This window comes from Saccopteryx bilineata, chromosome 2 (genome assembly GCF_036850765.1).
Source record: "Saccopteryx bilineata isolate mSacBil1 chromosome 2, mSacBil1_pri_phased_curated, whole genome shotgun sequence".
NCBI lineage: Eukaryota > Metazoa > Chordata > Mammalia > Chiroptera > Emballonuridae > Saccopteryx > Saccopteryx bilineata.
Window position 1 is genome coordinate 191450892 of NC_089491.1, and position 25696 is coordinate 191476587.

Consider the following 25696-nt stretch of genomic DNA (forward strand, 5'->3'; position numbering starts at 1 on the left):
TATTTTTGACACTTTTTCCAACTTCCTCCCATAAACTTACTTTTTGACATCCTCTTCACTCTTTTCCTACCCTTTCTCCCTCTGTATGTCTGCATATTTGGCTTGTATTCTCTTTTATTAGAGTCAGGTTCTCAGCTAGCTGTATCTGAGTAAATACCTTTTAGGTGAATGATCCATAATTAGTGAATGTGTTTGTTGGCTGTAGGCTTGTCAGTGCATTGTTTCTTGAGTCTGGAGATCTGCCATTTCATTTCTGATCACTATTGACTTGGCTTATCTGAAGCACCATGGAAGCAGTTTAGGCATGGCTTGAATTACCCCAGGGTCCTTATCAGAGAACAGAGCAGGGGTTCAGAATCATTGGTGAAAACCTTGCAGACAAAACTTACCTATATCTCCTTTTTAATTAGATGGTTCGTTCGTTCTTTCTTTTTTTTTCCCCCAAAGTCAGAGACAGAAACAGATAGGGACTAGGGACAGACAGACAGGAAGGGAAAGAGATGAGAAACATCAATTCTTCGTTGTGGCACCTTAGTTCATTGATCGCTTTTTCATATGTGCCTTGACTGGGGGGCTACAGCAGACCAAGTGACCCCTTACTCGAGCCAGCAACCTTGAGCTCTAGCTGGTAAGCCTTGCTCAAACTAAATGAGCCCTCACTCAAGCTGGCGACCTCGGGGTCTTGAGCCCAGGTCCTCTGCATCCCAGTCCAACGCTCTATCCACTGCGCCACCACCTGGTCAGGCAGTTCATTTTTTATTTAATTGTGTTGCACTTACTCTGTGTAATTCTAACTTTTTGGAATTTGTTGACCTTTTGTATTGCCTAATTCATGGCCATGTTTAAACAGTTTTCCATGTAATTTTGAAATGAATACATTCTCCCATTGTACAAATTTAAAAATATTATCAGTTAAACCTTGCTAATTGTAAAGTTCAGATTTTGATTTTTTTTCTTATTTCTGAGATAAGAATGTTGGGTCTTCTACAAAAAAAAAATTAACGTTCTCAGTATCAAATGTGTCTTTGCCTTCATTTATTAAGTTGCTTTTTACTTGAGTTTCTATTGTGTCATATTAACATTGCCTTACCTGTTCTTTTTTGTTGTTAGCATTAGCCTAGTATATATTTAGATTTTTTGTTTTTATTTTCATCCTTCCTGGTTGTTTTGTTTTAGATGTGCTTTTGAATATTTAGCTGTTGTTTTCTTTTTAAGTGAGTTTGTATGGGTAAGAACAATGACCCCAAGTCTAGTGTGCCTGGTTTTGACTTCAGACTCTTCAAAAAACTTGTTATAATGTGTTGGTCAAGTTTACTTAACCCTTGGTGCCTTAGTTTTTTCCCTGTAGAATGGAAATATTAATAGTTTTTATCTCATTCTTTAATAATTAAATAATTTATGTGAAACACCTAAGTGTTTTGCATATTATATAAATCTTAGCTATTATATTAATAGGTAAGTTCATCCATAAACATTTATTGTAATTATATTGTATGTTCACTATTACTGCCTTTATTTTAAAAAAATAAACGTTTTTTCCCTTTGCTATTAGTTTTTTCTTCTGTAATGGTTTGCTATTGATATATCTAGTATTTTCTAGTTGTTTGCACTAAATTAAAACAAAAATTACACAGGTAATTCCTGTGTATATTCTTCGTTAAAAACTTGAAACACATTGGAGAGTAAAGTACCCTTTGACTCTCATATCTACCCATCATCCACAGAGGTAACCATTGTTATGAATTTGGGATGTTTCTTCCCAATTTTTTTTTTTTGTGTGTGTGTGTGTGCGTGCGCACATACATGTATGCACACATACACACAGGAAATATGTAGTAATTTTGCACAGAGTATACTGTAACTCTGAAATTTGCTTTTTACGCATCGCTGTTTTTTGGAGATCACTTCATATATATTTAGCTTGTTGACCTTTTTGTTGTTTATATTTATTGATTTTTAGAGAGAGGAGAGAGAGAAAGGGTGAAGGGGAGGAACAGGAAGCATCAAGTCATAGTAGTTGTTCCTTGTATGTGCCTTGGCCAGGCAAGTCTGAGGTTTCAGGCTAATGACCTGAATATTCCATTCCAGGTTGATGCTTTATCAACTGCACCAACACAGGTCAGCAATATTTAGCTCGTTGCTTTTTTTTTTTTTTGTATTTTTCTGAAGCTAGAAACGGGGAGAGACAGTCAGACAGACTCCCGCATGCGCCCGACCGGGATCCACCCGGCACGCCCACCAGGGGGTGACGCTCTGCCCACCAGGGGGCGATGCTCTGCCCCTCCGGGGTGTTGCTCTGTTGTGACCAGAGCCACTCTAGCGCCTGGGGCAGAGGCCAAGGAGCCATCCCCAGCGCCCGGGCCATCTTTGCTCCAATGGAGCTTTGGCTCCAGGAGGGGAAGAGAGAGAGAGGAAGGAGAGGGGGAGGGGTGGAGAAGCAGATGGGCACTTCTCCTGTGTGCCCTGGCCAGGAATCGAACCCGGGACTTCTGCATGCCAGGCCGATGCTCTATCACTGAGCCAACCAGCCAGGGCCAGCTCATTGCTTTTAACAACTGCTTTTCTGCTGTTGGTAGTCATGTCCAGTTTTTCACCCTGATGAAAAGTACTGCAGTGAACATTCTTGTACATGAATCCTTATGCATGTTTTTCTCAGATTAAAAGTGGAAATATTAGGGATATGTTATTCTTAGTTTTATTAGATATTACCCCTCGGAAGGGCAATTTGATGGTATTTACATGTCCATCAAACAACTCTACTAATTCCTTATCTTTCCAACACCTGATAGAATCACACTTAAATTTTTGCTAGTTTGGTAAGGGGAAAATTGTCTTTTTATTCCACTATCCTGTTGCTAGGAAGATGGGACAACTTCTTATCTCTTGGTTGGTACCTGTACACTGATGGCCATGTCCTCTCTGTCATATGTTTGGCTTTTACTTCCTTTAATCTGATCCTATTGCCTTTTAACTTTGGAGATTATCTGTCATTTATATTCCTCTAGTATTGTTGTCAGTATTTTTTTTTCCTAATTGGTACATTTATTAAAAATAAAGACTAATGGTCCTGTGCTTAAATGTTCTTGTGGTTGTGTGCTGGCTTCCATAAAACATAACTACTAATCATAAGGAGCTCTTCGACAAATATACTCCAGACAGAAGTAAAAAGGTCAACAGAAATGACTGACAAGACAGGGCCACTGCAGACATAGTCCCTTATAGAATTAGTACTTGCTAGAAAATTGAATTTGACATTATTTACAATTATATCAACATTCACGGAGGCTGAAATCACAGACATAAGGGTGTACTATGACCCCAAAATGTCTTTCATACTTCCCAAATAGTTTTCTGTTTTAGCTATGAAAGTCAGTTACCACAACCAAACTTGGTCTGAACAAGTAGAAGTTTTATGTCCATTCAATCAAAGAGTATCCTACATCCTTCTGGGCCTTTTCATTTGCAGAGAAGAAACTGGAACCAAGTTCTTCATATCATGTGTTCACATGTGATGTCCAATCTTTATATGCTGTCCACTTTCTTTAGGATAAAAGGAGTGACTCGCAGCAGGGCCACATAGATGAGGAAGTTCTGTTTAGAGGAGATCACATCCTCGCGCATCTTCCATTTCATTTCCTCTGGGTCCAGCTTTGGCTTGAGGCCCTCAATACGGAACATCGCGGCACTTTCCCAACGTGTTCCACCTGCCGCACTGTTGTCGGTATTTTAAATACAGATTTATTTTTGTCATTATGGGGGTGGGATTTAAAACTTAAAGATAAGCATCACTTTATTCTCTTTACTTAGATTTGTTTCTTGTTTTTTAATCCTCCAGTACAAATTACATACTTTGGCCATGATTTTCTGTAAATGAGCTAATATCACACATACTTATTATACTGTAGTTCTTATCAATGTTTCATTTTAATTGAAAAATATGCTTACCATTGCTAGGGCCTGAAAAAAACAATAAATTAATTATCATTCTAAGTCAAAGGAAAAGGAGATGGTCCCTTTCTCTTGACCCAGAGATCATGTTAAAAGTGTAGTTTTCTTCACCGTAACCACACACAGCAGCATGTCCCTAAATCTTCTTAGAGACTAAGTATGTACTCAAAGTCTTATATGCACAGCTCCTGGCAGATATCAAATGGAATTTTAGTTTACCAGGTGTCAAGCTGAATCTTGGTGAGTAGAATGCTTCCCTGGGCTAGCCTGGGAAGGACACACACATGTGGGATTCTACAGTGGGTAACCCAAAACCAGTCATGATGCAAAAGTCATATATATCAAAGTACAGAACAGAGTAAGATTTAGAGGTCTGAAGCTTATGCACACAGCAACAAGGCAGGCTCAGGATTTGGGGGACCAGACAAAACCACTCTTTAATAAAATAATAAAATATCTTTTATAAGCAGAACTTTAGAAATGTAGATCAATTTATTCCTTTTTTAGTCAGAGTCGACCACTCATGGCAGATGGTCAAGGGTTTAGACAGTTCCATATTGGAAGGGACAGGACCTGAAGATGGCAGTGGAGTAGGCAGATGCACAGACTCCCAGCTCACACCACCAAACTAGATTATAAACTAATTTATGAACAATCAGTGTGAAAACCAAAGTCTGGACTACAAGAACAGCTTTCAAAAATCAAGAAGCAAAGAAGAAGCCACAACAAACCTGGAAGGGAGCGCCTGAATCTCCCCTGCTTACAGGAATGGGGGGGGGTGAGGCTGGGCTCTCAATTCCAAGGAAAAGAGCAGTAAATACTGCTCACAGCCACTTACCTGGCGACCAGGGAACAAGGTGTGTTGAAAGGGCCCGCTTGTCTTCCAAAAAGAGGAGAAAGAGAGAGACGGATGGTGAGAGGGAGAGGAATATGGGTGATGACATAAAAAGCTGACTCATTCAGTGCTAGACTTGGCCATAACTGGGGGAGGGGCTGATCCTTCCACAAAGCAAAATACAAAAGTACTTCCAGGTCACAGAGATACAGACATCTCTCCAGCTCCAATCAGCACAACAAGACACAGCTGAAAACAAGAAGTGGGGAGGAGGGGCAGTAACTCAGGTCTCCTTGGAGATCTGAGATACACCTCCCCCTACTGAAGCTGAGAAAGCAACCCACCTCCGGAGAGATTAACTGGCAGAAGAGGACTTCAGAGCCTCAGGTCACACCCACCGCATTCCTGGATACAGTTTCAAATAAGCCCCCTGCTGAGATCAGCAAACAAGACAATTATCTGTTAAGAAAACAAATAGCCCTGGCCGGTTGGCTCAGCGGTAGAGCGTCGGCCTAGCGTGCGGAGGACCCGGGTTCGATTCCCGGCCAGGGCACATAGGAGAAGCGCCCATTTGCTTCTCCACCCCTCCGCCGCGCCTTCCTCTCTGTCTCTCTCTTCCCCTCCCACAGCCAAGGCTCCATTGGAGCAAAGATGGCCCGGGCACTGGGGATGGCTCCTTGGCCTCTGCCCCAGGCGCTAGAGTGGCTCTGGTTGCAACATGGCGATACCCAGGAGGGTCGCAACATGGCGACGCCCAGGATGGGCAAAGCATCGCCCCCTGGTGGGCAGAGCGTCGCCCCCTGGTGGGCGTGCCGGGTGGATCCCGGTCGGGCGCATGCGGGAGTCTGTCTGACTGTCTCTCCCTGTTTCCGGCTTCAGAAAATTGCAAAAAAAAAAAAAAAAAAAGAAAACAAACAAATCAAGACTTCAAAGCGGCCCAAATCCTAAAGTGGATTACAAATAATAGCTGATGCCAACGCAAGAAGACTTAGAAACAACACAAGTAAAAACTAGAGGCAGACAACACCAAGCCTAGACTCAACCAATTCTACAAAGAAAACACCCTGGGTAGGCACAATGAGAAGACAAAGAAGTGCAATCCAAATGAAACCACAAGAGAGACCTTCAGGAGATGAACTGAGTGATATGGAAATAATCAAACTTCCGGATGCAGAGTTTAAAATAATGATTGTAAGGATGCTTAGGGATCTTAGAACAACAATGGATGGTCATCACGAATACCTAAATAAAGAAATAGCAAGTATTCAAAAGGATATTGAAATATTAAAAAAGAATCAGTCGGAGATGACAAATACAATATCAGAAATGAAGACCACAATGGAAGGAATTAAAAACAGGATCGATACAACTGAGGATCAAATCAGGGAGTTGGAAGACAACTGGAATGAAGGCATGAAAGCAGAGAAGAAAAAAGAAAAGAGACTCAAAAAGTCTGAGGAAACTCTTAAAGAGCTCTGTGACAACATAAAGAGAAATAACATCTGCATCATAGGGGTTCCTGAAGAAGAAGAGAAAGAACAAGGGATAGAGGCTTTGTTCAATCATATCATATCTGAAAACTTCCCTAAATTAATGCAGGAGAAACTCTCACAAATTCAAGAAGCACAGAGAACTCCACTAAAAAGAAACCCAAAGAAACCTACACCAAGACACATCATAATTAAAATACCAAAGCTAAGTGATAAAGAGAAAATATTAAAAGCTGTGAGAGAAAAAAAGGCTATCACCTACAAAGGAGTCCCCATAAGGATGACATCTGACTTCTCAACAGAAACACTTGAAGCCAGAAGGGAATGGCAAGAAATATTCAAAGTAATGCAGAACAAGAACCTACAACCAAGACTACTTTATCCAGCAAGGCTATCATTTAAAATTGAAGGAGAAATAAAAAGTTTCCCAGACAAAAAAAAAAACTCAAGGAATTCATTACAACCAAGCCAATGCTGCAGGAAATGTTAAGGGGCATGGTGTAAACAGATCAAAATGGGAAAAGAATATAGCAAAAGAGGAATACAGCTTTAAAGAATAAAATGGCAATAAACAACTACATGTCAATAATAACCCTAAATGTAAATGGATTAAATGATCCAATGAAAAGACACAGGGTAGCTGATGGATAAGAAAACAGGACCCGTACATATGCTGTCTACAAGAGACACACCTTAAAACAAAAGATGCACATAGGTTGAAGGTAAAAGGATGGAAAGAAACATTTCATGCAAATGGAAATGAAAAAACAGCTGGGGTAGCAATGCTTATATCAGACAAAATGGACTTTAAAACAAAGAATATAGTAAGAGATAAAGAAGGCCACTACATAATGATAAAGGGAGCAATCCAATAGGATGATATAACTATTATAAATATGTATGCACCTAATATAGGAGCACCTAAATATATAAAGCAGACTTTGATGGATATAAAGAGCAAGATCAACAGCAACACTATAATAGTAGGGGATTTTAATACCCCACTAACATCATTAGATAGATCCTCAAGAAAGAAAATTAACAAAGAAACAGCAGACTTATTGGACACACTAGATCAACTTGATTTAATAGATATCTACAGAACCTTTCACCTTAAAGCAGCAGAATATACATTCTTTTCAAGTGCTCATGGTACATTATCTAGGATAGACCACATGTTAGGGCACAAAAGTGGTCTCAACAAATTTAAGCAGATTGAAATCATATCAAACACTTTCTCTGATCACAATGGCATGAAACTAGAAATCAACCACAACAGAAAAGCTCAAAAATTCTCAAAACACATGGAAACTAAATAGCAGGTTGTTAAATAATGAGTAGATTAAGAATGAGATCAAAGAAGAAATAAAAAAATTCCTAGAAACGAATGATAACGAGCATACAACAACTCAAAATTTATGGGACACAGCAAAAGCATCACTGAGAGGGAAGTTCATAGCACTACAGGCACACTTTAAGAAGCTAGAAAAAGCTCAAATAAACAACTTAACCCTGCACCTAAAGGAACTAGAAAAAGAACAGCAAGTAAAGCCTAAATGTAGTGGAAGGAAGGAAATAATAAAGATCAGAGCAGAAAAAAATGACATAGAGACTAAAGAAACAATACAGAGGATCAATGAAACTAGGAGCTGGTTTTTTGAAAAGGTAAACAAGATTGATGAACCTTTAACTAGACCCACCAAGAAAAAGAGAGAGAGGACTCAAATAAATAAAATTAGAAATGAGAGGGGAGAAATAACAACTGACACAACAGAAATACAAAGGATTGTAAGAAAATACTATGAAGAACTGTATGCCAAAAAACTGGACAACCTAGATGGAATGGACAAATTCCTTGAAACATACAATCTTCCAAAAAGCAGTCTGTAAGAATCAGAAAACCTAAACAGACTGATTACACCAAATGAGATCAAAACAATTATCAAAAAACTCCCAACAAAGAAAAGTCCTGGGCCAGATGGCTTCACAAGTGAATTCTACCAAATATTCAAAGAAGAACTAACTTCTATCCTTCTCAAGGTATTTCAAAAAATTGAAGAGGAAGGAAGACGTCCAAGCTTCTTTTATGAGGCGAGCATAATTCTGATTCCAAAACCAGGCAAAGACAACACAAAGAAAGAAAATTATAGGCCAATATCCCTGATGAATATAGATGCTAAAATCCTCAACAAAATGTTAGGAAACCGGATCCAACAATATATGGAAAAAATCATACACCATGATCAAGTGGGATTTATTCTGGGGAGGCAAGGCTGGTACAATATTCAAATCTATCAATGTTATTCATCACATAAATGAAAGGAAGGAGAAAAACCACATGATAATTTCAGTAGATGCAGAAAAAGCACTTGATAAAATCCAGCACCCATTCATGATCAAAACTCTCAGCAAAGTGGGAATACAGGGAACATACCTCAACATGATAAAAGCCATCTATGACAAACCCACAGCCAACATCATACTCAATGGGCAAAAATTAAAAGCAATCCCCTTAAGATCAGGAACAAGGCAGGGGTACCCCCTTTCACCACTCTTATTCAACATAGTCCTGGAAGTCCTAGCCACAGCAATCAGACAAGAAGAAGAAATAAAAGGCATTCAAGTTGGAAAAGAATAAGTAAAGCTATCATTATTTGCAGATGATATGATATTATATATAGAAAACCCTAAAGTCTCAGTCAAAAAACTACTGGACCTGATCAATTAATTCAGCAAGGTGGCAGGATATAAAATTAATACTCAGAAGTCAGAGGCATTTTTATATACCAACAATGAACAATCAGAAAGAGAAATTAAGGAAATAATTCCCGTCACTATTACAACCAAAAAAATAAAGTACCTAGGAGTACATTTAACCAAGGAGACTAAAGACTTGTACTCGGAAAATTATAAAACATTGATAAAAGAAATCAAGGAAGGTATAAACAAGTGGAAGCATATACCATGCTCATGGTTAGGAAGAATAAACATTAAAATGTCTATATTACCCAAAGTAATTTATAAATTCAATGCAATATCAATTAAAATACCAGTGACATACTTTAAAGATATAGATCACATATTCCAAAAGTTTATATGGAACCAAAAGAGAATACGAATAGCCTCAGCAATCTTAAAAAAGAAGAATAAAGGGGGAGGTATCACACTTCCTGATATCAAGTTATACTACAAGGCCATTGTACTCAAAACAGCCTAGTACTGGCGTAAGAACAGGCACATAGATCAATGGAACAGAACAGAGAACCCAGAAATAAACCCACAGCTCTATGGACAACTGATATTTGACAAAGGAGGTAAGGAAATACAGTGGAGTAAAGACAGCCTCTTCAACAAAGGGTGTTGGGAAAATTGGACAGCAACCTGCAAAAAAGTGAAACTAGACCACCAACTTACACCATTCACAAAAATAAACTCAAAATGGATAAAAGACTTAAATGTAAGACGTGAAACCATAAGCATCTTAGAAGAAAACATAGGCAGTAAGCTCTCTGACATCTGTCACAGCAATATATTTGCTGATTTATCTTCACGGGCAAGGGAAATAAAAGACAGGATAAACAAATGGGACTATATCAACCTAAAAAGCTTTTGCACAGCCAGAGACAATAAGAACAGAATAAAAAGATAAACTACACAATGGGAGATCATATTTGACAGTATGTCTGATAAGGGGTTAATAACCAAAATTTATAAAGAACTTGTAAATCTCAACACCAGAAAGACAAACAATCCAATCAAAAAATGGGCAAAAGAAATGAATAGACACTTCTCCAAAGAGGATATACAGATGGCCAATAGGCATATGAAAAAATGCTCAACAGCATTAAACATTAGAGAAATGCAAATTAAAACCACAATGAGATATCACCTCACACTGGTTAGAATGGTGCTCATCAACAAAACAACACAGAATAAGTGCTGGCGAGGATGTGGAGAAAAGGGAACCCTCCTGCATTGCTGGTGGGAACGCAGACTGGTGCAGCCTCTGTGGAAAACAGTATGGAGATTCCTCAAAAAATTGAAAATCGAACTGCTTTTTGACCCAGCCATCCCACTTTTAGGAATATACCCCAAGGACACCATAGAATGGTTCCAGAAGGACAAATGCACCCCCATGTTTATAGCAGCATTGTTCACAATAGCGAAGATTTGGAAATAGCCCAAGTGTCCGTCAGAGGACGAGTGGATTAAAAAGCTTTGGTACATATATACTATGGAATACTACTCAGCCATAAGAAATGATGACATCGGATCATTTACAATAACATGGATGGACCTTGATAACATTATATGGAGTGAAATAAGTAAAACAGAAAAAAAACTAAGAACAATATGAACCAATGCATAGATGGGACATAAAAATGAGACTCAGATACATGGACAAGAATGTGATGGTAACAGGGAGTGGGGTGGAGGGGTGGGGAGGGGGCGAAGGAGAGGGAGGGAGTGGAGGGAGGGTAGGGGCACAAAGAAAACCAGATAGAAGGTGACAGAGGACGATTTGACTTTGAGTGAGGGGTATGCAGCATAATCAAAGGTCAAAATAATCTGGAGATGTTTTCTCGGAACATATGTACCCTGATTTATCAATGTCACTGCATTAAAATTAATAAAAATAAGTTTAAAAAAGTATTGGGAGGGACAGAAGGAAGGAGAGAGAATAAAATAGAAACCTCATGTTATAAATCAGAGATTCCTTTGAACACTGAGGTACACGATTTTTGCTGCATTGGCTCCCTTTATATCCTGATACGACACAGAAATGAAGTCGCCTTGGCTTGTTGGTTCACAGGGTAGGGCAAAAAGTAGGCTTACATTTGTGACTTCGTGAAACATGGAGTTTATTCTTGTTATTACTAGTTATTAATTATTGTGTTATTTTCCATACGAACAACTATAAACCTACCTTTGCCCCACCCTGTATTTGCAAATAGAGGTTGTGGGGGAATATTTACAATTCAAGATGTGAGGGCAGAGCACTAGTGGAAGTCAGGTTGAGATTCTAGTGTTGACTCACCCTTGGCAAATCTACATGTAAGATGGGAGGTTTTTTATCTCTTTGTATTAATCTCTGAGTGTAAAATGAAGTTAGTTTAGCTCTCTCAGGTTCCATTTATCTAAAAACTTTATTATTTTATTAAATAGCTGGTTTTATCTAGTTAAAACGGGAAAGAAAGGACAGTGATTCCTGGTAAAAGCATCTCAGAGGTTCCTGGTAGTATATGCATTAGAGTACATTTTTATGCACAGCAAATGAAGGAATTTTAATTGTGCACTGACATAAACCCAGAGCAGGAGTTATTGGAGGGCGTGAGAAGGTGAAGGAGTCTTGAGAATGACAAGACATTGGCCTGTGCTGTTTTGCATGCAGACACACAGGAATCTTGGAGGCACACCACAAGAAACAGATGTCTTGTTTATGATTAAGACTGTCTAAAGCATTTGTCCTGTCCTTCACCTAGTGTTCCGGGAAAAATGGAGAAGTGCATAATTTAAAGATTACAGTTGATATTTAGAAAATAAAAATAACATAGACTGGCGCACCCCCAACTGTATGTTAACCAATAAATACACAGTGAACGATGTTCGAGGCTGATTCCACCTTACAAGTTTCAGTCCTCTGCTTTCTTTCATCTGTCTCTCAGATCTTTTCTTTGTGTCCACGTTTTATAAAAAACAACAAACAAAGGCATATAAAACAGATTTAAGTAGAGCTGCATAGAAATAAATAGTGGAAGATTGTAGAACAGCAGCTGTTTTTAGAGCCGCTGTCCCCCTTCTTCATTATTACCAGGATAGACCCAGCATTGTATTTAGCAAGCTCCCCCTTTCCTGTATTTCCACTCATGATGGATTGTTTTTCTTTACCTTTACTGGTTTAGACGTTTCTTTCTACAGCAGAGAAACGTAAGACAGGAGCCAATGGTGAAAACCTTGGTGGAGAGAAATCTCAATGTAGGTGCCTAATCTCTGACTTGTCCATTGGAACCAGACATTAGTTTCCACCTGCAATGTCTTGTGCCATTTTGTAGCCCACAAAAGACAAATGATTAGATGATTAGTTCTTATCTTTTTTTTTTTTTTTGTATTTTTCTGAAGTTGGAAACGGGGAGGCAGTCAGACTCCCACATGTGCCCAACCAACTGGGATCCACCGGGCTCGCCCACCAGGGGGTGATGCTCCGCCCATCCGGGGCGCTGCTCTGTTGCAGCCAGAGGTATTCTAGCGCCTGAGGCACAGGCCACAGAGCCATCCTCAGCGCCTGGGCCAGCTTTGCTCCAGTGGAGCCTTGGCTGCGGGAGGGGAAGAGAGAGACAGAGAGAAGAAGGAGAGGGGGAGGGGCGGAGAAGCAGATGGGTGCTTCTCCTGTCTACCCTGGCCGGGAATCAAACCCGGGACTGCTGCACACCAGGCCGACGCTGTACCACTGAGCCAATCGGCCAGGGCCACTTCTTATCTTTAAACGTCCTCCAAAAGTTGACAGAGGTTTCAGCTATATCATTATGTTATCCCATAGACATAAATCTGTTTTTTCCCTCAGGATAGTTATTACTTAGTTTCCAAGGATATTTAGCAAAGACCAGATAATTTATTTTTATTTATTTATTTTTATTGAATTTATTGGGGTGACATTGGTTAATAAAATTACACAGGCTTCAGGTGCACAATTCTATAACACATCATCTGTATAATGCATTATGTGTTCACCACCCCAAGTCAAGTCTCCCTCCATCACCATATACCCCCTTCTACCCTCCTCTACCTTCTCTCATCCCTTTCCTTCCTCTAATCCCAGAGATGATTTAAAAAAACTGATTGACTACTACTTGTAAGCCTTTAGCAGGAACTCCATTCTTCCATCTCTAATATTGTTGCATGGCTTCTATGTGCCAGACGTACTACTCAGGCTCTGCGCCGGCCCCTGCCCCACTCGAGCCTGTCTCGCTGTGTTCTCATTTCCAAGATATGAGGAATACCTTTCATGTAATGCTTATCACAGTGATTGTAACTTTATGTGTCTATCTTATTAAACCATTAATTCTTTAATGGAAAAGGGTTTTGTTTTATTTTGTCTGTTCTTTGTGCTTCCACTAGCTAAAGCATAATAAAGAAGCATGGACTGTTTGAAGAGTGGGTGAATTCAATATGGTAGTTTCTGAAATCTGGCTGAATATTGAACTGAAAGGAAACAAAGCCTGTAAAAGTTGGAGGGAAACTGAGGAAGCAAATATGTCTTACAAAAGAGGAAAGTGAGGCCCACCTCAATGACAGAACCTGCACACGGTCAGAAAGTGTTAGGTCCCCACTCCTAATTCAGGCTTGTTTCACTCTGCCTTTCTGTCCATCTTCCAGTACATATGGGCCATGCTCTAAATAGAAAAATGTCAGCACTTACTGTAATGACACATTGTTGAGTAAACCCCTGGCTGCATCACAACTGTCACTTGAAACTTAGCTGTAAGAGGAGGGGAAGCAGTGCAGCTGTATGAGGTAATGTGACAGGCTGGGAGTTGAGGAGGCCTAGACTCTTCTTTGGTTGTGGCAATGTATTCTTACTGGTGAATAACTTCTGGGGACTGTCAGTAGGCAAGTGGGGTGCTGTAAAACTGGGCTGAGCCGATGTGGCCTTTGCCTTTCAAAATAAGAATGGCACAGCAGGAAGTCAAAGAAAGGGGCTTAGGCAGCATTGTGTCACTGGCTTTGTATGGATACAGGGACAACACTCGACCACTTCTGCTCGGATCACTTGTACTCTGAGTTCAAAAGTACATACAAGTCAGCATGATTAAAGTCAGACATCTTCAGTCTGCACACATTTAGTCTGGTTTGTGTAATACCGTCTGTACTGTGTGGTTTGGCTCTGCCATGCACTGTGCTCTCATTGTCGGGCACACAGCAATCAGAGCAAAGGTTAGCAAGCATGTCAAGAACAGAAGAGACAGAATCATTAACCCTGTCAGGTTCTGTGAACTGTTCATGCTCTCAGAACTCACAGAGTAATCTTTGAGGCTGAATAATAGAGAGGGAAGTCCATCCTCAAAATCTGTTCAGTCAGTTTTGTAGAGTCAACTAGATCTATGGGTACTATAAACTATGTAATAAGGACTTAATACAGTTAGTGGTTATTTTGCATCCCATTAGCCTTTTCTATAATCACAGTATAAACTAGGGAATGATTGCAGTTGTAAGTTTCAGTTTAGTTTATATTGCCCACTGCAGTATATTCTGTGCGTGAAAATTAGCTATTACCTATACTAATATATACAATAGTAGTGTTCTTCTCTTTCAAAAATGGTTTGCTCAAATGTTCACTCATCAACAATGTCAGTTTACTTTTCTTTGTGAATATATATAATTAGCAGTTTAAAGTCTTAACAAGAAGCTGATATATTCTTGTTCTTACCATGATGGCAGAGTTCCTGTTCCAATCAGGATGTAAAATGTTGCAAGAACATTGCTTCCATCAGTAAGAAAGAGACGAAGCCAGATGGTCTAAAAGGAATAATTTTTCTTGACTTCTAAAGAGTAACAAGCCCTCCTGAAGAGAAACAGAGCACTTGAGCTATTTTATGTTTAGCAGAGCATGGGAGGAACAGGTGACCACCACAGGAGTTGGTAAAATGAGTTCTTAAAGGTTGTTTGTGAGTTACATCAGTTTAGAAACCAGGAGCCCAGAGACAAGGGGAGGTCACACTCAAAGCTCTTCCCCTCAGACCTCTGCCAGGTGCTCATAAGAAGTACTAGAGGCAGCCCTGAGGCTAGACAGAGCCTCCTTTGGTAGACAGCCACACAGGAGGTAATTGTACTGGGGGACAGGCACAATGTAGCATCTGCTTCCCCAGTGTCATCTTCCTATGACACTAAAATTGCTGGGAGGGCAGCAAACCCTCTACCCCCATGATTTGCTGCTTCCAGTGGAGGGCTAGGAAACCCTTCTTCCTGCCCTAGGTAACTAGCAAAGGTCCTCTGCTTCTGGGGCAAAGCATGGTAGCAAAAGCAGGACAACTTCTCAGGCCCATGATCTTTCATTGATAGAAAACAGAGTTCTGCTTCTGCTGAGGAGAGGCAGGAAACTCCCACCTGAGACAAGACAAACACAAGGCAGAGCTTAGTTGTCAGGGGGAGAGAGACACAGGTGCTGAAGAGCTCTCATTCTGAGGTCCATAGGTCCTTTGTAAGATTTAGGCTGGACCAGAACTGAGAACCCTCTCTGTTCCTACCATGAACCTTGTACCTAGAAACAAAACAACAGCAGTCCTTTGCTGGAAGGTGAAGTAGTGAGGAACTACTTTTGTGACACAGTGTGAAGGGACCGCAGGGTGGAGCAGGAACACTAAGGAAAATCTGGCATTCTAGACCCCACATCTGGCACAAGGTAACCCCCCCCCATCACAAGGGAATTTTAATGCTGTGATATATTAACTCATAGCAACACATCTGTTAAACCACTGCGTAGATTGACTCAATCTCCAGTATTAGTGTCATACCAGAAGATCCTATAAGCCCATTTTTTAGGTATATCAGTTGCTACTGTTTCACAAATGATGTCAGGCATTCAGACAAAAAAAAGAGGACACAGAAAAAACAACCCATTGTCCAGAAAGCAATCAACAGGATCAGGCTCAATGATAACCCAGATTTGAGAACTGTCAGACGGACTTTAAAATAACTATGATTAATGTAAAAACGCAGTGGGAAAGGTGGACAACATGCTTAGTCCCATGGAGAATATCAACAGAGAGATGAAAGCCTAAAACAAGTTAAATGGAAACTGCTGGAAACAGAAAAATGTAAGTTGGGTTGTTAGCAAACTGGACAAAGCTGAGGAAGTGAGGAAGGAATTGAAACTCAGGTCAGCAAAACATTAAAAGAAAGAAAATGAATAGGCAGGAAAAGAAAAGGAGAGTGCATAGGAAAAACTACATTACTCCTGTTTCTCGTCTACTACACATAAAACACATCATTTCTGACACCACATCAAGCAAGTCTGTGTAACATTAGCTCAGTGTAGTATAACTTAATTCAGTTCAGATGCTAAAAAGGCTTAGTCCCACAAGACTTCTGCCAATCATAAGTCCCAGACTGTTACCTTAACTTCAGATCAACCTGCTATAAACCAGGGTTTCCATAACCCCCTTGGATTTGATTTGATCATTTTCTAGAATAGCACCCAGAACTCAGGCAACACTTATTTACATTTACCAGTTTATTACATTAATAAAGGCTATCGTAAAGGGTACAGATGCAGAAGTACCTAGGACAAAGTCTGGAAGGCTTCCCAGCGCAGGAGCTTTTGTTCCTGTGGAGTTGGGGTACACCACCCTCCCAGTTTGCAGATGTGTTCACCAACCTGTAAGCTCTCTAAAACCCCACACTTTGGGGATTTCTATGGAGGTTTTATCATGTAGGCATGATCAATCATTGACTCAATTCCCAGCCCCTCTGCCCTTTCCAGACTATAGGGGGTAGGACAGAAAGTTTCAAACTTTAATTATGGCTCAGTCTTTCTGGTGACCAGTTTCCTTCCAGGAGCCCACCAGAATCACTTCTTTAGAACAAAAGACATTTGTAATACCCAGAAATTCTAAGAGATTTAGGAGCATGGTGTTAGGAATCAGGTTCAAAGACCAAATATTATAACAAAAGATGCTCTTAGTGCTCTTATCACTTAGGAATTTACAAGTGCTTTAAGAACTCTGTACAAGGAACAATTTCACAAACGGGGGAAAAGTACAGGAGGAGGGAACAGAATTTCTAAAGATATGGAACAATATCAGTGGTCTAACATACATGTAATTGGGTGGAAACCCAAAGGAAAAGAAGGTAAACCTGTCCAGAAGAAATACTTGAAGAAACATTTCTGAAAACTAACCAAAATTAATGAAAGCAAAATAATAATAATAATAAATATATATATATACAAAAAGATACAAGAATAAAAAAAACAAACACCAAAACCCCAAGCAGACAAACCCAGATAAACAAAATGAGACTTACTTCCTCTCCAATGCTATAAACACCAGAACCAAGCTGCTGAAATACCATGGATAAAGAGGAAAGTCTTGGTGAAAAGAAACATTACAAAGGAAAAAGATAAGAATAACAGTGAAATAACATCTTTAAAGTACCAAGAGAAAAAAGGGGGAAAAAAGCTAAAAACTTTTGATCTAGTATTTTATACCCAGCAAAAGTACCTTTTAAAAATAAAGACTTTTTAGACAAACTGAAGCTGTGGGGAAATTTTTGGTGGGAGATCTGCACTGTAAGAAATGTTAAGGGAAGTCCTTGAGACAGTAGTACTAGATAGCAATTTGGATCTACACAAAGAAATGAAGAGACCCTGATATGGTAAAAATGAGACTAAATATAAACATCATATTTTCCCTTCTTTTTAAGTACTTTAAACAATAATTGGTTTTCAAGATTAAAAGTAGTAACAGTGTATTGTGGGGTCAGTCTCTAGTATAATACATGATAACAGGACAAAACATGGGAGGGGGAAACAAATATACTATTCTAAAGTTACATTGTTTGCACTTTAGGAAGTAGTTTAGTATTATTTCAAGATAAATTATGATACGGTTAACATATATGTTAAGACCTGGAGCAGCCACTAAAAAAAAAGTTTAAAACAAAAAGTGACTAAACGCTAGTTATGGAGATTAAGTGATATAAAAATAATTAAAAGAAGACTAAGAAGAGGCAAAATGGAGCAAAGAACAGACGAGACAAATAGAAAACCACCAGAAAGATGGGAGGTTTAAATTCTGCCATATCAACATCACATTGAATGCAAATGATCTGAACACACCAACTAAAAGTCAGACTGTCAGATTAGATAAGAAAGCATGACCCAACTTTAAATAAAGAGACCCACTTTAAATATAGAGACATGGGAAAGTTAAAAGGAAAAAGTTGTATTATGCAAACACTGATCAAAAGAAGAAGGAATGGCTGCATTAATATCAAAGTATACTTTGGGATAGTGATTATGACCAGCAGCAAACAGACCATCACATAGTGACAGTAGGGTCATATCACCAAGGAGATACAATAATCTTAAATGTGTGTATATATTCAACAACAGACCTTCAAAGAACATAAATAAAAGCTAACAGAACTCAAGGGAGAACTCGACAGACCCACAGTTACTGTTGGCAGCCTCAATGCTTTTCTCAATTATTCATAGAACAAATATACTAAAAATCTATTACGGATAAGATCACAGCAATGTCATCAATTATTGCAGCCGAACACACATTTTTCTGAAGTGTACTTGGAACATTCACCAAGACAAACCATTTTCTGGGACATAAAACAACTTTGAACAAATTTAAAAAGAAAATCAGAGCATGTCCTCTAAATACAATGAAATTAAACTGAAAATTGGTAACCATAAGAGATCTGGAAAAATGCACCAGTTTATTCGGATTGCTAAAATGAGTACTGTCTCAAAGAGACCTTCCAGATGGTTCAATGTGGACAGGTGTGGATATGGGAAAGGACATTCATAGAACTTTATTCTGTTTTAAACCTTGGTTGAATTGTTTCTGTAACTTTTTTTTTAGGGGAAAAATTCAATTAGTAAAGTCATAGGAATACTTAAGAGCTTTAGCCTATGGAATTAAAAAACAGAGAGAGATTAAGGTTTTGGAAGGTAGAATAGTTCCTTTAAAGTAGAAAGCACATTGAGAGTATTTTGAAACTTTTTTTTTTTTTGTATTTTTCTGAAGCTGGAAACGGGGAGAGACAGACAGACTCCCGCATGCGCAGGACCGGGATCCACCCAGCACGCCCACCAGGGGCGACACTCTGCCCCTCCGGGGCGTCGCCCCGTCTCGACCAGAGCCACTCCAGCGCCTGGGGCAGAGGCCAAGGAGCCATCCCCAGCACCCGGGCCAACCCTGCTCCAATGGAGCCTCGGCTGCGGGAGGGGAAGAGAGAGACAGAGAGGAAGGAGGGGGGGGTGGAGAAGCAAATGGACGCCTCTCCCATGTGCCCTGGCCGGGAATCGAACCCTGGTCCCCCGCACGCCAGGCCGATGCTCTACCGCTGAGCCAACCGGCCAGGGCCTGAAACTTTTTAATCATTTGACTTTAATTCAAAGAGAAGTCCATGTCAGTGTTCAGGCATTTAGTTGCATCACAAGTAAAACTTCAGAAAAATTCAGGCTTAATAAAATTAGAAAATATTAAGTACCTTATTAATATTAAAATTAAAGTAATAATATTATTAGGATCTAGGTTTTTTTTTTCCCCAGCATATGTTTCTGTGTGAGCCTGCCACCCCCTGTAAAGAAAGCAAGGAAGCTGTCAGTAGTGCGCACAGAGACTCATGGGCTTATTTGATTAGGTGATAGATAAATCAGAGTTGAGTATACATTTTTGCTGTATTTTCTGTTTATTCTCTGCTGGTCACTTTATTCTCTTTTTTGGGTTTCTTCTGTACATAGTCAACAATTGATAAGTGCTCCTGTTTATCATTCCAAATACATTTGAGGACTGCATTGGGGAGTGGTAGGGCGACAGTGAAATGTGGAGTTACAGTAATGGAGAGGGAGCTAGCAGAGGCCAGAGATTCTAAAGTGATTCCTCACAAGTGACATGATAAAGAAATTAGCTTGCTCCTCTGATTGCTGTGAACATATACAAGTGCTGGATAGAATGTAACACGTGTGTCTGCGTTTACATCTTTTAAAAACATCACTGTGCTGAGAAAGATGAATTGGCGACTCCTCCATAAATGGGAGCAGCTAAGGGAGCTGAGACAGGCCGAACCCTGAAATGGGGGCTGGAGGCTCTGTTCCTGCCACTGTGAGAGGAATGTGCCTTGGACCAGCCTGAGGCATGAGCCAGAACTGAGTCCTCATTTCTGAAAATGGGTTGTCGGAGCCCTAAAAGTTGAATAGATTCAAGTGTCCCACTCAATATAACATGTTAACACAATAAATTAAAATTAATTTTAAAGGGAAAAGAAAAAAAAGGAAAATAACAGGTATTAATCCAGGATATGAAGAAATGGAAACCTTTGTGTATTGTTGGAATGTAAAGTGATGTAGCCATGTGGAAAACAGTTTGGTGGTTTCTCAGAAAAGCTAAACATAGAATTACCATATAACCCATCACTTCCACTCCTAGGTATATGCTCAAAGGAAGGGAACACAGGGACTCAAATAGATATTTGTATACTACTTTTTATAGCAGCATTATTCACAATAGTCAAAAGGTAGAAACAACCCAAATGTTCATCAACAATTTCATTGTATGTTTGTTTGTTAACAAAATGTGGTATAAACATACAATGGCATGTTATTCAACTTGAAAATGAAATTAATTCTGACATATGTTACAACATGGAGTAACTTTGAGTACATTATATTAAGGAAAATAAGGCAGACACAAAAGAGCATATATTGTATAATTTGACTTATATGATGTTCTTGGAGTAGGCAGCTTCATAAAGAAAGTAGAATACAAGTAGCTAGAAACTGAGGGTGGTGGGGAGGGGGAAATAATGTGTTATTGTTTAGTGGATACAGTATTTGTTTTTTGTTTGTTTGTTTAATTTTTTTTTTTTTTTTTATTCATTTTAGAGAGGAGAGGGAGAGACAGAGAGGGAGAGAGAGAGAGAGAGAGAAGGGGGGAGGAGCAGGAAGCATCAACTCCCATATGTACCTTGACCAGGCAAGCCCAGGGTTTTGATCCGGCGACCTCAGCATTTCCAGGTCGATGCTTTATCCACTGCACCACCACAGGTCAGGCCTTGGATACAGTTTTTGTAATGATTTAACATTATGAGTATACTTGATGTCAGTCAATTGTACACTAAAAATGGCCAAAATAATAAATGTTATGCATATTTTATCACATTAAAAAAGAGAGCCCCCCCAAAAAAAAACTTGAATAGAAAAACTGTTCACCAGCCCTGCGAAATAGCTTGTCATCTGCCTAGGGCTCCTATAGTAAGAACAAAACCCAAACTCTTCAGTGAGAAATGGGTTTTTCGACCTGTGCTGGGGTCTCAGTAGAAGCAAACAAGTTGCTCTATAAGGGAACTCATGAAACAGTGCAGAGAACCAGCCTCCACTGTGAGAAACGCTGTTTACAATAATAAGTACGACCCTCAAGGACATGTCTGCAGATACAGCACATGCACGCACATGCGTGAACACACATGCACACACACTTTACATACACAGCACACCCAAAATACTGGAGATCAGTAAAGTATCAGATCCTTCCTTTAACAGATGCCAAGATGGGCCATACCTGCAGAGATTCCAGATTGGCCTGCTGGCTCCATACACAATCCTGCCTGGCCCCTTGTGGCAGATGCCACTCGCTGTCCTGCTGGTCACAGTCAGCTTCCTCTGCAAGTATGCAGACTTCTCTCTTCACTCTCTAGTCTCTGAAAGAATGAGTTCAGAGAACCATCCAGACTGGAACTTGCAGATCAGTGGGACCCTGGCTTTGCTGCTAGCAAGAGTGAGTCCTTTTTCTGTCTGGGACGCCAGCCCTGCAGAGTCCCATGGGTGGGAATGGAAGCACAAGCCCCTCAAATGGGGCTTTTGGCAATGACAAGTGGGACCACTCCTGTGTGTACCCCTTGGCTCCTAAACCCCAGTGTCTTAGGGAACTGCGCCACCTAGCGGTCTCTGACTTCGTAGACAGAGGCATGGTGAAGGGTGGCACCCATCCTTTCAGAGTGTCTCGAGCTGCTGCTTCAGTATGCCCCGAGTGGTATGGTGTGTGACCACCCACCGTGACAGGCCCACTCCTGACCCCCCACTGTGAAGTAGGCCCTTGGTCAGATGTGATGACATGGGATCCCGTCAGGTCAGTTCTGGAGGGCCAGTGATAGAGGCTAGTGATTCTTGTCTACACTGTGTCCACTGCTTCTTCTGTGGTGGATTCATCTCAGTGGGGGTTAACGTACGCTCCAAAGTCTTCACACCATGCCCACTCCCAGGTTTCCACCCACTTGCCTTTTCTCAGACCTTGTCCCATATTCTAGTTCCTTGTCTTCCAGTCCCCTGTCCACAGAACCAGGATATTGAGGGCTGCCCATGTATCTTTCCGGCTCAGGCTACTTCTCAGTCCACACAGAGTAGGGTGGACTGGTGGGCTGCTTATAGCTCTGTCCATAGGGCAAATTTTCCTCTGCACTGTCAGTCTTCAGGTCACCCCTGAATACTGTTGTCACCAGCTTGGGTTCATTTGTAGCTCATACCTCTGTGTCGAGCTGACCTGCTTGTGAACTGTGCTCAACTGGGTATACAGCCAACTTACTGCTGGTGGCACAGGGCATGGAGGGCACACGCAGCTGTGCTGGCTGGCTCAGAGATCTGGGCTTCCCGCTCTTGTGACTCACAGTCCTTTTGCTCTGGTTTGATCTGGGATGTACCATTTTCATCTCGGAGTCGATGCTGCTATTTAACTTAATACCTTGGCAAACAGACTCAGCTCATCATGGGACACCTTGGATGCTCAGTCCCTGTGTCTCTACCAGTACGCAGTAATACACCAAAAGCTTTATTAAAGGGTGTGTAAATCTCTGCTTCAATGGCATGGCTTGACTTCGGAATCCCAGGGGCATACATTTTAACCCCACCCCCGTGAAGCTCTTCATGGGCCCCATCCTGTGATTTTTCCCACCGCTGACACCTTTGCACCATCCAGGGTTCACTAGATCAGACAGCTTCAGTACCAGGCTGCTCGCACCCCCACCTGGCCCTACTGCAGAGTCCTTGATTGCCCTCTCAAAGGTGACAGCTGTTGTGTCATCTGTCTGTGGAGCAGAGCAGTATTCTAGGAATGTTGCTCCTGAGACCTTACCTAGCAGGCACTATGCTTCCTTCTTTGTGGTGGGGGATGTAAGATGTATCTTTCACTTAGGAGGGGATATCCTAGCATGCCTCTGACCACTGGGCCCCTAGAAACTTCACAGTAGTTACCAGATCCTGCATTATCACAGGGTTTATCTCCCACGGTGAGGAGTACGTGTCTTACCCAGGCCTCCAGGTGCCACCACTTGCTCCTTCCATGCAGTTGGCATGTTGTCATCTCTGTCATCTCTCACCTCCCTCATCAGGTCCAGCACTAGTTATCAGGAGGCACCCGGGAAGAGATGTGTGCAGCCAGTGCTGATTCTGGGGAAAGGCCCCTGCAGCATCTTCTAGCCCTCTGGTGTGCTTGCCACTCTAGAGGACCTGGAGGATCGGTGTCATCATGGGCACCCGCCAGAAGTCCCTATCCTGCGTTTCAGGAGTCCAGGTTTTTTTTACCACAGCCTGGACCCAGAAAGAGTGCTTCCTTGGACTGAGCAGTCAAACATTCTGAATGCTGTAATTGGGTCCTCAGCCTGCAGTGCCATTGCAGGTCATGATGAGGACCACTTTGTTCCTACCAGGAAAGCTCTAAGGTTCTTTCTTACACTTAGCTATGAACTGCTTATTAACAGCTTCCAGGATCTCATTATGCTTGTGCAGGGCGTCAGGACAGCCTGGCGGTAAAGAGCCACTTTTGTTTCTGTAGGTGTTTTTCCTGAGGTATCTTCCACGTGTCTGCATTATTATGCGTGTCATGGCATTTTCCTCCACCAGGACACCTTCCAGGTCACTTAACAATGAAATCTTTGGCAGTTATACATGACTTGTGTCAGGACTAGACAACCTGCAGAGTGGTATACAGAGTAAGTCCAATTCCCATCTTACCACTTGATTTTTTTTTTTTATTTTTTTTAGTGAAAGGTGGGGAGTTAGACTCCCCGTTTGCACCCTGACTGGGATCAACCCGGTAACCCCCATCTGGAGCCAATGCTTAATCAACCAAGCTGTCCTCAGTACCCTGGGGCCAACGATCAGACCAGTTGAGCCACTGGCTGCAGGAGGAGAAGAGGGAGGGAGAGAGAGAGAAGGGGGAGAAGCAGATGGTCACTTCTGTATACCCTGAGTGGGAACTGAACCTGGGACATCCATATTCCAGACTAATGCTCTATTCACTAAGCCAACCAGCCAGGGCCACTACATGTTTTCTTAGACCACTCAGTGCCACTTGTATCTGTCTGGGTCCTTTGAGAAACAGACACCAAGATGGATCACATCTGCAAGGATGTGATTGTGAAAGGAAACAGAGAACTAAGAAGAGACTGGAAGAGAGAGCCATCAGACAGGCTACGATCTAACCCAGGGGTCCCCATAACCCAGGGGTCCCCAAACTACGGCCCACAGCCCGCATGCAGCCCCCTGAGGCCACTTATGCGGTCCCCACTGCACTTCCGGAAGGGGCACCTCTTTCATTGGTGGTCAGTGAGAGGAGCATAGTTCCCATTGAAATACTGGTCAGTTTATTGATTTAAATATACTTGTTCTTTATTTTAAATATTGTATTTGTTCCCGTTTTGTTTTTTTACTTTAAAATAAGGTATGTGCAGTGTGCATAGGGATTTGTTCATAGTTTTTTTATAGTCCGGCCCTCCAACGGTCTGAGGGACAGTGAACTGGCCCCCTGTGTAAAATGTTTGGGGACCCCTGATCTAACCCTTAGTGAAGTGGGGGTGCCGTCTCTCCCAGCCAGCTGTGCAGTCTGGGGAAGAGGGCAGAGCCACTGGGGAGTCACTGTCTTTCTCTTGTCTCTGCCCATTTTTCTCAGTTGTTTCATTTTGATTTCATGCTGCTGACTAACTTTGTCAACCTCCATTTCACGTGGTGGAAGAATTATCTCTGTTGTTCAGGAGGACAGCAACTAGGCTGGATACCACGGTCCCACTTTCAAATTCCTAGGGAAGGACTGGCCTGGTTTTAGCTGTGTCTGGAATATAGTTCACAGTTATGTGAATCAGGTTGTCTCTCTCTAAATTGAAACATTCCCAGAAAAGTTGTACAGACTACAGGTTTAATGCTGATACTTTATGTAATCTCAAATAATTCTTAAACGTTTGATGAGCAATCTTTGGGTTTTTCTTAGCGCATATCATGACTTTAAAGAATGATTTGGATAGCTCACACAGTTTTTCCCAATGAAGGAATCCAGAGGCATTCCTTTATCACTGGTGACTGTTTGGGTTAGTTTGTTACGTTTGTTTTTGTTACTGCAAAGCATTTTCAAGAGTAATGATGGACCCAATATTTTCTCCTTTAACTCTTCCTAGCTGTTCAGTTTATTTAAACAGATTTGTATCAGTTAAAAATAAAGGCTATCTGGGAAAAAAATACAACTGTTAAGAGTACTTTACACTGAATTAGAAAGCCGTAAAAGTCATTGTAGGTGAATAGAATTTTTAAAAGGATCTATGAAGTCCTTTTTCTAAAATTGTAGGAACAGCAGCCTGTCTTTTCTCTGTTTGTATATTGACAAATGAGGGAGCTCCAAGTAAGGATGTCATGTAGTGAGAAATGAAGGCT

General features: G+C 41.0%; 2 protein-coding genes across 9 annotated transcripts in view; one reads left to right on the forward strand and one right to left on the reverse strand.

Annotated features, from left to right (window-relative positions):
• Positions 1-25696, forward strand: part of WASF3 (WASP family member 3) — a 168190-nt gene that overhangs the window by 99827 nt on the left and 42667 nt on the right. The window lies entirely within an intron of this gene.
• LOC136323094 (mitochondrial import receptor subunit TOM5 homolog) lies at positions 3462-3678 on the reverse strand. The gene has a single exon (XM_066254905.1). The coding sequence runs from the start codon at positions 3676-3678 to the stop codon at positions 3523-3525; it is 156 nt and encodes a 51-aa protein (XP_066111002.1). The 3' UTR covers positions 3462-3522.